This window comes from Pipra filicauda, unplaced genomic scaffold (genome assembly GCF_003945595.2).
Source record: "Pipra filicauda isolate LSUMZ 115617 unplaced genomic scaffold, ASM394559v2 scaffold17_size4572894_pilon, whole genome shotgun sequence".
In the NCBI taxonomy this organism is placed as follows: domain Eukaryota; kingdom Metazoa; phylum Chordata; class Aves; order Passeriformes; family Pipridae; genus Pipra; species Pipra filicauda.
This window is the reverse complement of record NW_024104287.1, coordinates 1189983-1203433: the sequence shown is the minus strand read 5'-3', so window position 1 is coordinate 1203433 and position 13451 is coordinate 1189983. Positions and strand designations below refer to the sequence as shown.

The 13451-nt window shown below is 34.6% G+C and overlaps 1 protein-coding gene across 2 annotated transcripts in view; it reads right to left on the bottom strand.

The window, feature by feature from the left end:
* Positions 1–331: 331 nt before the first annotated feature.
* Positions 332–13451, bottom strand: part of SEC24B (SEC24 homolog B, COPII coat complex component) — a 48567-nt gene continuing 35447 nt past the window's right edge. The window contains exons 20-24 of one of the 2 annotated variants that reach the window (XM_027736447.2): positions 12257–12394; positions 10091–10195; positions 9012–9104; positions 7314–7417; positions 332–6164 (exon numbers count right to left, since the gene is read on the bottom strand). In XM_027736447.2, the coding sequence (XP_027592248.1) occupies positions 6050–6164; positions 7314–7417; positions 9012–9104; positions 10091–10195; positions 12257–12394 (555 nt within the window). In that variant the 3' untranslated portion in view covers positions 332–6049. The remainder of the gene's footprint in view (positions 6165–7313; positions 7418–9011; positions 9105–10090; positions 10196–12256; positions 12395–13451) is intronic. The other variant, XM_039379874.1, reaches the window with a different exon arrangement.

Below are 13451 nucleotides of genomic sequence, written 5' to 3'. Positions count from 1 at the left end.
AGACAGGATGTCAGAGAAGGTGAATGGGCAACTCTGCTCGATGATCCAGCTGTGGTATGATGGTGATGGAGCAGCTGACAGAGCCCTTGTGCGCTGCTTTCCTCAACGACTGCGTTCCTCCTGTAGAACCAATCCATGTGCACTGCTAGAGATGCCGGAGTCATGGCTGCAGAGGCAGTTTCCACTCTTTTTCCAGGAACTTAAAAATTTCAAAATGTGTTTAGAAGGCTGAAAGATTTCACACTTGCTCTCCAAGAATAAATTATTCTTTCATGTAAATAGTTTTGGTAATTAAAAATACTAGCTTCGATGAGGGAAAAGGGGAAGCTTGGAAACTCAGATAGCTTTTTATTTTAAATAAACATATAAGGCACTTAGAAATACAGCCATATTGCAAGAAATTGCTAAAATTGATAGTCAAAACACCAATCTTTCTGAAGCTCTGCACATGTTCAGCAAGCTGGATGAAGACATCCAGCACGTATACCACTGATTCTACTTTTATTTTTAGTCCTGGCTTCTCCTAAGCTTTATTTCAGATAACGAAGGCATTGTATTCAGCTGCTAAAAAGAAAGAGAAGAACAGAGAGAATTCCTTAGCTACATATTTTACTTTTTTTCTTTGCTTCTGCATTACGTGATCAGATAACTTTTAGTAACATTTTATATTCATAAAAGCCGAAATTTACAGCCTGCAGAAATATTTGAAAGCATCATATCTACAGAAGTTGTTAACAATAAAAAGTATTTTCCTAAATGTTACTTTCCCTCCCCAAATGATTTTCTAACATTAAAACATTTTGTTATTTTTAAACATATTTTCAAATAATATAGGAATAGTATTTCCTATAGCTAACAGATTACAAAGATGGTTAATTATCACCAACTCTTTCTCATGCTTGAGGATTCTTATGTCAATAATCACTTCACTCAAGAATCCCACAAAGGCTCAGTGTCTTGCAAGCAGAGGCTTTCTACTCACATTGATATACACAAGAAAAATAGTATTATACTAATTGCTAGCCTAACAGTACTTCCTTCCAACACTCCTGACCTGTGTAAAATTCTCGCTTTTCTTTGAATGGATGCCTCTAGGATAGGCTCCTCTTAACATCTGAAAAATCAAATAAAACCCTTGCAAGTAGCTTTAAGAAAATATAACAGATAATCATAAACACGAACAAGTGCAAGAAAAAGGATTAAAACTCATTCTCCTTTACAAAATTGCTTTTTTTAAACAGGTTGTGAAACATTTCCAGGAGTTCTGCATCTCCTCTATTTATCTTCCGTAGTGTGCACCTGCTAAAATCTTGTGCATGACTGATACTCCTAATTAGGCAGCTCCATCAGTTTTGCTAAGGACCCTCAAAGGAAAATAAGAAGAAATTCTGTGAAGTATTTAATTTTTTCCTAGTTATCAAAATTATAAAGGAAAACACAAAGGCCCTGCAAGTGGAAAACAGTAAGAATTCATGACTGAGGCATAAACTGAAGAAAGATCTATTTTGTAGTTATTTGAATTTTCATTGCTCTTGTGATAATCTTTTACACAACACTAATCATGTGAGAATTCTCTTGCTACACTCAAGTAAGTAGAATGCCTTTGGATTTTTCATGAAAAGGCATCATCAGTAGCTTGTGAGGAAAACCAAAATATTCTATAGAGAGACTTCAATCTCAGTTCATTGCAATAGTTGTAAGCATACTTTTCCAGATTCCTACATTTGAATATTACATAACATCAGTTTAAGTAAAGACATGCTAGACTTCTAGAAATGGTTTTCTTTTTTTTAATTCTAGAGGCTGACAGGTAAAGAAATAAACATTATTACAGTCTCTCCATTCCCCTTTTAAAATTCCCAACACAACTGTACCAAAAATCCTGGTATGCTAAAACTCAGAAATATGTCTGATTCTAATTATGAAAATTTGAGAAGCAATAGTGTATGTAAACATCCCTCCACCATTTTTCAGAACAAATTACCAGAAAATTTCATATAAAAGATTTAACATGCATTGAAATCCAAATAACTGCTTTTAAGCAAGAAGTCACTCAAGTAATTTTATACAGTAACTGACACATTCGTTGCCATTTTCAGCCTCAGACCTCCACACTCCCCACCACTGAAAATGGTATTTTAAGGGTTATATCCTGCCCACTATCAGAATACAGCACAGGGAGAAAATATACTCCAAAACTGAAATCAAAATGAGATCTTTCCAGAGTCTTATACATAAGCTAATACTTCTAACTACAGAAATCACTGACTGAGGTTGCAATTATTTTCTCATTAACCCGTTCGTGTCCCATACCTTGTAACTTTAGCATCAAATTCTTAAGATCTACTTGGCCTAAAAAAACATGACTCCACATTTAAAATTACTGAAAGGCTCTTGACTCTCAGTATTACTAACAAGTGACCTTTGACAAAACCATCTTTTCAGTACATGACAAAAAGTACAGAAAACCAAAGCCAAACAAAATTACTTGCACCTGGTCATCTTTTCTCCATTGCCAGGTTAAGCAAGATTAATAAATGGGTTTATTTCTAATAAGCTTAAGAACAAAATAAAGAATCAAGATCAATAACTCTTCTTGGAAGCTGCATTATGTGTCCTACCATTTTAAGAGCTTTCTGGGCTCTTAATGTCTCCCACAGGAACTTCCATACTACTTAGTTGGTAAAAGAGGTACAAGATGTTGCTTTTAGAACTAAGACATGAAAAGAACACCTAGTGTCAATATTTAAAATACTGAGAATTTGAACTGATCACCCAAAGACTGACTTAGCTGGGGCTGGGGGACATCTTCCCTGGCAAATAGGCATGATTTATATTTGCGGTGTAGAAGGCGTTTTGGGAAAAGTTCAATCCCTAAAATGGCTGGAGAGCTACCTTGGACAGTTCAGCACTTTATTTAAGCAGATATGAAAGCATACCTCTTATCTCTTCTCCAAAACCTTACTCAGTAGGCAATAACCTTATTGAGCTTCACAGTACATCCCTTGGTAGGAATTAATCTTTTGATGTATATCTTGTGATCCAAGTCATTGTAAGAAAAACTGTCTTTTAGATCACAAAGTACTGAGGGTTGGGAGGGACCAAATGGTGGGCTCATGTGGTCCAACCTCCCTGCTCAAGCAGGGTCATCCTAGAACACATTGCACAGGATTGCATCCGGATGGTTCTTGGGTATCTCCAGTGAGGAAGACTCCACAACCTCTTTGGCCAATTTGTTCCAGTGCGTGCTCACCCCCGTAGTAAAGAAGTTCCTCCTCCTATTCAGGTGGAACTTCCTGTACATCAGTTTTTGCCCATTGCCTCTTGTCCTATTGCTTGGCACCACCAAGAAGAGCCTGGCTCCATCCTCCTGACACCCTCCCTTGAGATACCTAGAGACATTGACACAGACCCCTCTCAGTCATCTCTTCTCGAAGCTGAACAGGCCCAGCTCCCTCAGTCTTTCGTTATAAGAGATGCTCCAGTCCCTTCATCATCTTTGTATCTCTCCACCAGGCCCACTCCAGGACCTCCATGTCTCTCTTTTACTGAGGAGCCCAGAACTGGACACAGCACTGCAGATGCAGCCTCACTAGGGCTGAGTAGAGGGGCAGGATCACTTCCCATTTCCTGCTGGCAATGCTTTTCCTAATACACCCCAGGATACCGTTGGCCTTCTTGGCCACAAGGGCACACTGGACTGTGGACAGCTTGTTGTCCACCACGACCGCCAGGCCCCCCTCAGAGAGGTACTCTTGCCATGCCTACAGATATTCTAGTGATCAAACCACTAAAATCAGTATCCTGAATCCTGAGATGTTTCAAAATCAAGATATTTCCATGAGACTGTCTTTTTAAAATTTAAACCAAACATCAGTCACAATGGAGGTATGCTCTAAAATTAATAATAAAAAAGCTATATTCTCTGTGCTGTGTAATAATTTTACTGAACAAATAGCTCTCAAGATGTACTTTTCATAATTTTTATATACAAAACCCCATAGAAGAATAAAGCTTTAAGAAATGATTTTACAGAATATGTTGCAATTAATCATGGCATACGGTGTTCCCAGATATCAATACCAAACTCACAAATCAGAAGCATCTATCATGGAGCATTTAAACTGTAACATGTCCTTCTTGTCTTTGCAAATATAAATGATTTTTAAGATGCCCCACGCTTCAGCTTTCACCCAATGCAAATTAATCTACAAACAAGCACTGAGATCCTAGAGGTCTCATTTAGGGACAACATTCAGCATAGCCGCAGACATTTATTACACAATATTGATCTACTAAATGGAAAGTTTCTCTTTTGTAATCTTTGGGTAACTTAAACACATTTAGTAAAGGACAGCACACAAATATAACTTATAAGGTATCTTCTCCAAACAATGAGTTTGTGCTAACATGCAGAATAACACTACTTGCGGAATTTAATTATTGTAGCTTTTAAAGCATTTGCAAACCATAGCTAGTACATTTTCTCCTTGACTATTTGATTCAGGGGCTATAGCACTTAAAATACGTTAGCATCTTCAAGGCTACATTAAATTAAAATGTAATCATACTAATCATAATTTACTTTTTTCGTACTTAATTATTTAATTGTAGTCACATTTCATTAAAACAAACAGATAAAGTTCAGAATACTAAGTATAAGTGATTGTGCTTTATGCATTAATTCTAATGTGTCTCTAAAAAAAACCAAAACAAACAACCTAACAAAACCATCTCAACAATCAAATTAAAAAATCTGACATAAATCTATCGAAAAGCCCAAACCGTTGAGTTACCAAAACCTTAGCAAGAACAAGGTTTCTGAAATACGCAAGTGTGATTACATTTTGAATTTTGTCATTTTAAAGCCTTTACTTTCACTGATGTAAGGTAATTAATTTTTACATCACCTCTTCTTTTTCTTTAGATCACAGCAGAACTCAAACCAACAAGTGTGAGTGATTACCCACACTTACTCTAAAGGGCAGACAACACAAGTTTACAGAAACCTCGACCAAGACTACAGTAGTTACAGAACATAAAACAAAGTTAATAGATATGCCTTCTTGAGGATAATACATAAGAAGGGGTTTAGGAATTTTGTATTAAAAGCTCATTTCAGATTATGCAGTGTTTTCTCCTCCCTTCCACAGATCTGTGAAATAAAGTGGTAAACATGTTTTCTTCAATATTCATTTCGGTAAGAGTTTAGTTGCAAAATGGTTATACTTACATAAATATAAAACCACATGATGAAGCAAAATATTGTTAATTAGTAAGCCAATCATAAATAAATTCGCCTAAAATTAACAGAAGAAGCAGCTGTATTCCTTCTACAATTATACATTTTTTAGCATGTTTTTATTAGTCAACTTCATTGTCTAGCCTGGGACAAAACAACTCATCATCATCGAGCACTCAACAATTCTGCACACTGAGCTAAGTCTTTTTTTTAGTTACATTTTTTTACATTTTCTTTACAAATGTAATACTTATGTACATTATATATTTTATTTCTACAATTGATTTACTTTACTGAAACTCTACAACTTTCACAGGGAATTTGCTGAAGTCTTTAGTAAATATGAATCATTCCTCTTAAAAAGAAATTCATATAAACAACCAACATACATCACTGCCCTTTGACATCTCTGTTAAGGATTTGGATCTGGAAGGGCTACTATAATAAATGTAAGAAAAAAGGCTTTACCTAATTGTACATTTTGTTAAGAAATATCATCCCACATAGCTACATAAATTCACCAGCTTGCAATAAACAGAGCACCATACCGCTGCACAACTGGATACGTGTACAAACCAATTTTAAAGTTTACTAGTGAAACAGCTTCATCACTCCTAGCACTTTGAGACTGAAGTAAATCTGCAAAATTCTTTTGGAAATGTATACTTCTTTAGCTGTAAAGCTTCCAAAACAGTGCTGTCACTGTATATTGTGAAGAACAAGCATCCACTTCTGTAACTTTCCATATGCTTCTCTCAGCCCAATCTTCTGTCTGAAGTCAGAATTTTTCTTCTATTTATTCCTTGGTCACTTACAAACCTGCTGTTGAATATTAAGTAAGAACTCATAATATGAGAAAGCTGCTTCTGTCCGATCTTCAATTAAATGCTGAAAAAAATCTGTTTTGGCAGGGTTCTCATCTCTGAAAGAAGAGAGGAAGGTATTGAGCAAAATCAAACATTGAGCAAAAAATCCACTGCAAAATTCAAACAGAGGCCTAAGGTCTAAAAAATTTCTTACTGTCCTTTGGAATCTACATTCAGTCCAAAGATACTAAAATTGCAAATAATCTAAAGTCTAGGAAAAAACCTTGAAGTTTGCAATACACTATCAAACAACAGCATCTTTTTAAGGAGTATAAAATGGCAGAAAAGCAGGTGAAATATAGCATTTAAAGTATCTTGCAGAAACACCAAAAAGAAAATGTAAAAATACTTCTGTTTTAGAAGTCAGAAGTTAACAAATATTGCTGGTGGCAATGAAAAAATGCAAAAATAACATCTCTGGTTACATGTAATCTCAATCTCAACAGAACAGAAAAAGTAAACATAATTATATTATCCATAATTATTGTCCCAATAAAAATTATCAGAGACACAATCCTCTGTACTGGTATTGTACAGTGTGCAGCAAAGCTCCTCGTGTTTACTATGGTCTCTCAGAACTACTTGCAACTCAAGCAGCAGCCATCATGCCACAGTTGAAGAGCTTCAGTCCTGTATTTCAGCATTATTTCTCTAAGCAAGTCATCATACTCTCTAAAAGTGATCTCCTGTCTGGCTCAGTAAACTGAGTATTCCAGAAGTGAAATGTAGTCTCAAGTATAATAAATTTATTGCATTTAAACTTCTTTAAATGAGTTGTGTCTTGAAAAGGCTTCAAAACTTGCCTCATCTATCATAAATCAGCTGCTGTCCTACGGAGCTCAGTAACAAATACATACAATTACTTACCCATCTACAGATTACTTACTTTACTTCTTTTTTATATGCATATTATAAAAGCTATAACAGAAATTAACCCAGCTAACTCCATAGATCAGAAGGATATCCATTGCTTTAGCGTATTCTTAATATAAAAATATGCAACTAATTCCTAACAATAAAACTATTAGTAATTGAATTTGCACTAGATTCAAAGACGACCTTTGTCACTAAGCAGTTTTAGATAACAGCATTATATCAACTGGAAAGATGACGATACTCAGATAAATGCACTTTTCATCAGTTTTAATTAGACACTGTAAATACAAGTTGCCAATAACAACTTAGTATCTAACAGAAATACTTACTTTATTACTTGAAGAACTGGACTTAAAGGTCTACTGTCTCTAAGCCAAGATATAAAAGATCGTGTCCTTTCTGAAGAAAGTGCATCTACCTCAGGAAGCTGTGTCTGGTTGAAGGTAATGGACAGAAGTCAGCATCTTTTATTATCAAAACTATTTAAAAAACTATCTAAGAGAAACAGATCCTGAAAGTCGTAACATGACTCAAGCCACAATTTCTATTGAGAAATTAGCAACCACGGATTTATATATACAGATTTTTTTCTTCAGCTTTAGTGTTTAAGTCCACCTTTAACTTAAACCGCATTTTAAGTGCAAAAGATTTGAGAAAGCAAGTTCATTTGAGAAGTCATCTTTTCAAAATGCTGCTTTGCAGTCTTCTTGCCTTTATCTTCCCCTGGCAATCAAGTTCCTACATGTTGTACTATACATCACTGGAAAGATGAGCAAAACAAGAAGTGAAGTCTGAATTGCAAGTAAATTTCTGAATTGCAAAGATTATACTGGACTATTTGGTTGGGAAATAAGGTGAAAAAATAGAATTAAAACCAACTCTTCAGTCAATATAAGACAATCAGTATGACATAAAAGACTTTATTTCAGAATTAAAGTAGTTCCATTGCTACCTTTGTAGAATGGAGGACATAATTTAAAAGCAAAGATAACTTTATGTTAGTTTTTGTCTCACTTTAAGTATAAAAGATGCTATATAACCTTTAGAAAAAAATTATCCTCCTTCTCCTATCTAAGTTCTTCCTGAAAACTCCATTAACTAATACTTACCACCACCAGAGGAGCCAGTTTTAAATTGCCAATACACGCAAAATACAAAACTCTAAATAAGTAGTCCAATTCTACAGTAGTTTCTAGCTTACCACTTTTAACCTTGTCTTATAATTACCACTTGTCACTTCACCCCTTGATACTATGGAAGCTTTATAAGCAGAAAATATCTTCCTGTGTTTCTAAACTAACACATTTTTGGTACTATGTGAATATAACCATTTGATTCTGAACTTTTCTAGAGTGTCTTAAAAGAATCCTTCCTTACCTGCCAATTGTTGACATTTTGGAATCACTTCTCATGGAAGAGGAGACTTCTCTTTATTTGCTGCTCTGTTTCACACACTAGACTATAGGTTATAACATAAAAACCCCTCCACCAAAAAGCACATCCAAGGGTCTTTGATGTTCTAATAGCTAAAAGCATTTTTTAACATTAACTCAAGGCTTGGAAGCTGAGCAAAACTTAACTCTTACCCTTTCTTACAGGCCTATCGTGTCATACCATAGATTTGGTATCTGACACCAGAGAACACAAGGCTTCTGAAAACCATGGCATCAATAAAGTAACTCTAATATTAACCATTAACACATCTGAATAGATAATTTTTGTATTCATTCTGTGAAATTCCTTCCCATTCTTGTGAATGCACATGCATTTCCATAAAAAAATAAAAGGAGTAATGTATAGAGCAACTCTGGAATTTCACGAATACCAAACTTAAAATGTTTACATTCTTTCCTTAAAAACATCTGACAACTTCTATTTGGCTCCTATGAAGCTGACAAGTTAGAAGGTACTCAATAAAAAAACCCCCTAATTCACAGTTACGTAATTAAAAACTGAAAGTGCAGAAATAAAGAGATTAAATATAAATTCCAAGCGTAAATACTATACAGCTCAACTCAAATGCCTACCATTTTCTGTGGAACTGATGCATAGTTTGGGTATCCAAGGACATCTTTTATGAAGCTGTTATCACAGTTTTTTCCAATCCAAATGTAAAAAATCTGTAAGATATCAGAATCAGTTTTAGTAAAGGCCATGCATACATTTTAGAGGCAAGTGGTCATGTAATAGGAATAATACCAGAATAATAACTTTCATGCAAATGAATCACTTGAGCACTCCAGTTGCACTTCATGTATACATGTCTATATTCATTATTTGCACATTTACTTATTAGTACATTGGTAATTTTTAGAATAGATCATTAAACATAAAAAAATATAGGTAGAATGCAAATACTGAAAGAATGAGGATGCAGGATACATGTATAATAGAACAGTTAATGCGATAACTTCCCATGTTACCCCCTCAAATTCTGTCAAACACTGACTTCCCAATCTAAACAAGTCATAGTAAAGCATCGATTACCAAAACATATTATAGTAATTATTTCAGACATCTGAAGACAGATGCTAGTTTGACATTCACACACAGCCCTGAACTCATAAAAGGTTTCAAGCACTTTCTAGATTGTCATTTGAGTAGCATAATGCTTTATCCAATTAAGTATGTTTTAGTGTAATTTCTGCGGATACCTTAAAATGCATCTACAGATTTTGTTCACTTTCCACAATTCCCTCACTTTTGCATAAAACCACTTTATTTGTGTGTAGCTGGGAAGGTTTCTGCATCAGTGAGAAGTGTTTTATTAAAGACTGTAGTATATACATTTTAATAACCATAAAAGAGATTTTGGAAAATAAAAATACATTAATTCCAGAAAAAACACCTTGATGTGAACTCTTGATATATTCTGACCAGTCTGTCATGAAAAAACAAATCAGCCTCTGAAGCCTCAAAGATACTCCTTGGATCAAAATATGAAAGCCTTTCATTGAAACACAGATTACTGTCAGGTTACCTGGAATGCTGATTCACTACACTGTTATTACTGAGAGTTGACTGCTTTTAATAAAGAGTGCATGCATTGCCTCTTTTTTCTTTAAAAAAAAAAAAGTGTGTAAAACTTGTAACTTTTTTAACTTACTGAGCCACAATCCATAAGAAAAGCTCCTTCTCTTGTCAACTTCTCTGCAGACAACTTCTGAAGAGGTGGCTGAGGAACAACTCTGTCATTTACATGTATTGTACTCTGTAACAAAAACCAATACTCAATAACACTATAATTTTACCTTTAACCGGGTAAAACAAAACAGGAAAACCACTGTTAATCTCTAGTAAAATTTTGAGGATTCTCATGTAACAAAATACCATGTTAATCCTAAAATGATTATGTACACCAAGCAGTTCTAGAATGTTACTTAACCTAAAGCCTACTTTATTACCTAAAAAATAATAATGGAAGTTCATTTAAGTTGCTTATGTAACATTTCTGATGCTACAAATGTCAATATTTCAAAAGAATTCTAGTGTTGACACTTGAGTGTCAACAACCTCCACTGATTCTTTTCATTGCATTCAACTTTACTAGAAATGCTGCAAGAGCTGAACAACATCAAATGGTACTTCCTATAAGGGTTCACTATTTTACTGCATTCAATTGACAGCAAGTTCCTTGATTTAACATCCTGCTTGAAGTGATCCACAGGTTTCTCCACAGAGCACTATGACCGATCTGATTAAACAATCTGGCTGTCAGCACTGACATTATTAAAAAATATCCTCCCCCAACCCAAATCCCCAGTATTTTCAGATTAAAGCTGCTTCCCCCTCCAATACAAAAATAGGATGGGTATCTTAAGAACCTGTGAAGCACTCTACAAATAATGTAGGGAAAAACAGTCTACAGACTAAGTACATCTCCCTGTAGTAAAAGATTATTAAATAAACTAAAATCCCTATTTAAAAATTTCATACTGTAATGCCATAGATTAGACGTTTTGGGGGATTTATGCATAATTATGAAAATCAAGCTACTGAATTCCACTTGGGCAAGTTCTGGGCTTTACTCAATGGTCTCAAGAATCAAGTGTTAAGAGGAAGGAAAACAAGCAAAAACATTAAAAAATAATTCTGTAATATATATAATATTCTAGAGAAACAAGAAATTTAAGAGCAGCCTCTGTCACCAATACTTTAAACTGAAGTAATACTGACAGATTAGCACTCTGTTATTTGATTTAAAATGCGTTTTGTCAATTAATTTCAATAGGTGAAACAAGCCCTATTATTTGTATTATAGTACTAAAAATAACTGACCTGAAAGCCTCTGCTAATAAAACAGGATCTGCTAAAGACACTGGTGGTTCTTTACAGGACATGCACACAATACAGCATTTGAATCTAAGTGCCTCAAAAAAAACTTAACAAGGTTAGTTGAAGTTGGCTTCTCAAATGTTTGGAAGGGTGGAGTATAAAAAGACTAACTAATCAATTCCTCTGAAGAGCACTGAGTTTAGACTCACCTATTTGAGTTTATGAAATACCTCAAAAGAAACTCCGAGACTACAAATAGGTCAGAGGTTGTGCTGAACAATACCACTGCCAGAGAAATGACTCAATTTATTGTATAACACTTAAAACCAAACTCCCACACATACTTTTCCAAAGCTAGCAACTACAAACTCATAAAAACTTACCTAAAAAAATCCCTTATTTTTGCAATTATAGCCAACTTTGACCTCAAATAAAATCCCATCTTACTTCTTACTATTAAAAAAGTGCATCCATTTCCTAGGCTACCTCTGTAAAAGCTGAATTAATAAAATCTGGTTTCATACGTGAAATACCTTCTCAGTCTGATCACGACCAATGAGAAGTACAATTCTGTTTTATCCACTTCAGTCTGAGAAACCACTGTTGTTATTGCAGGCAACTTTATCTGATTTCAGTATATGAAACCTAGATTCATCCACCAGATCTACTTCACCCATTTCCCCCAGACAGGTGCAAAACACAAAAGCATACTGAAGGTGTTTCCAATGCATAATCTTCTCTGCTTTCTTTGTATAATAGAAAAACATGGAATTACTGTGGTCAGTGAAACAAGATGAAGGAAAACCACAGGTTTGCTCATAACACACTACTGTACTTGCAACTCAAAACTTGAAAACAAATATTTTTCTTGATTTTTTATAGTTTATGGTAAATTCTCCACTTATATTATAATAATAACTTAAATTATTGCAGCACAACATTGGGTTTAACAGGCCACTAAAACTAGAAAATGCTACAAACAGGCTTCATACATTACCTCATCAGTCAATTTGTCTATTCTGTACAAGTTGGGATGTATCATTTTCATCAAATGAACAAGAGGCTGGCTCTTCATCTGGCACATTGCATATACACGATCATCCAAGCGAGTGCTTGTGCCTGTCCTGAATGCTTTCTGTAAGAGAACAGTGTTGCTACTCAAATAAACCCTGTATTTTATGTCACATCTAAACAGTGCATTTCAGAATTTTGAAAGCTTCAAGCAAAGATGGCAAAGCTTTTGTATAGAAATGTATCTTAGTGAGATAGATCAGAATCTGAATCATAGAGCTTGAATAGAATAAGTTTAAAATGTAATCCATTCTCCCTCCTTACTGATAAAGGAGATTAAATTTCCCCCTCAATTTGTCTAAAATTTGCATGAAATTAAGCCAGCATTTCTCATTTTCGCTCTTGACAAATGCTACTGCCCTCTGAAACTCACCAATGCAAGCTATTATGGAAAGATATGAGACGAGCAGAGTCCAAGCAAGATACTTATGTGCATAAGATTAACTCTGATTTTACAGTAGTAAGAATTCATTGTCAAGGGAAAACTTTGGAAGGGAAATATACTTTCATGTTTTATAGTGAAAACTAGGCTCTCATAGGATAAAATTTGTTTTGTAACTCCTTCCTACTGAATTCTTCAGATTCCCTTTAAAAGCAATTGTTAAATGATTGCTGTGAGAAGCAACACAATGAAGTAAACACCATGTTCTGACTCAATGGAGAATATTCCTATAATCAAAGTTCATATTCACTTCTACAGCAAAGCTAAGTACATCAGTCCTCCTTGGCTGCCACAAGTACTTTGGTTTGGGTTAAAAAAGATAATAAAAAAAAAAACCCAAAACCAACCCCTAAACAACTTGTTTTCTCAGCCACTCTTATTTCTGTCTTTTACATGGATCTTCTTTATAATAAATGGTCCGTTTTTTACCCATCATTAACTACATTACTTATGCAAGTACCAAAAGATCATAATCAGTGTATCACAGGCTGAAGTAATCACTAAGCCAAAGAAAATAAGTGATTATTATTACATCTCTTACTAAACTTGCATAAAGGTTTATTCATCATAAGAGAACAAACAACTCTCAGACATGAAAATCTTTAAGCTGTGAGATTTATTCATAACAAAACCCTGCAGTAAGTTCTTTTTATGTATGATGTTTGGTAATCCAAAGATA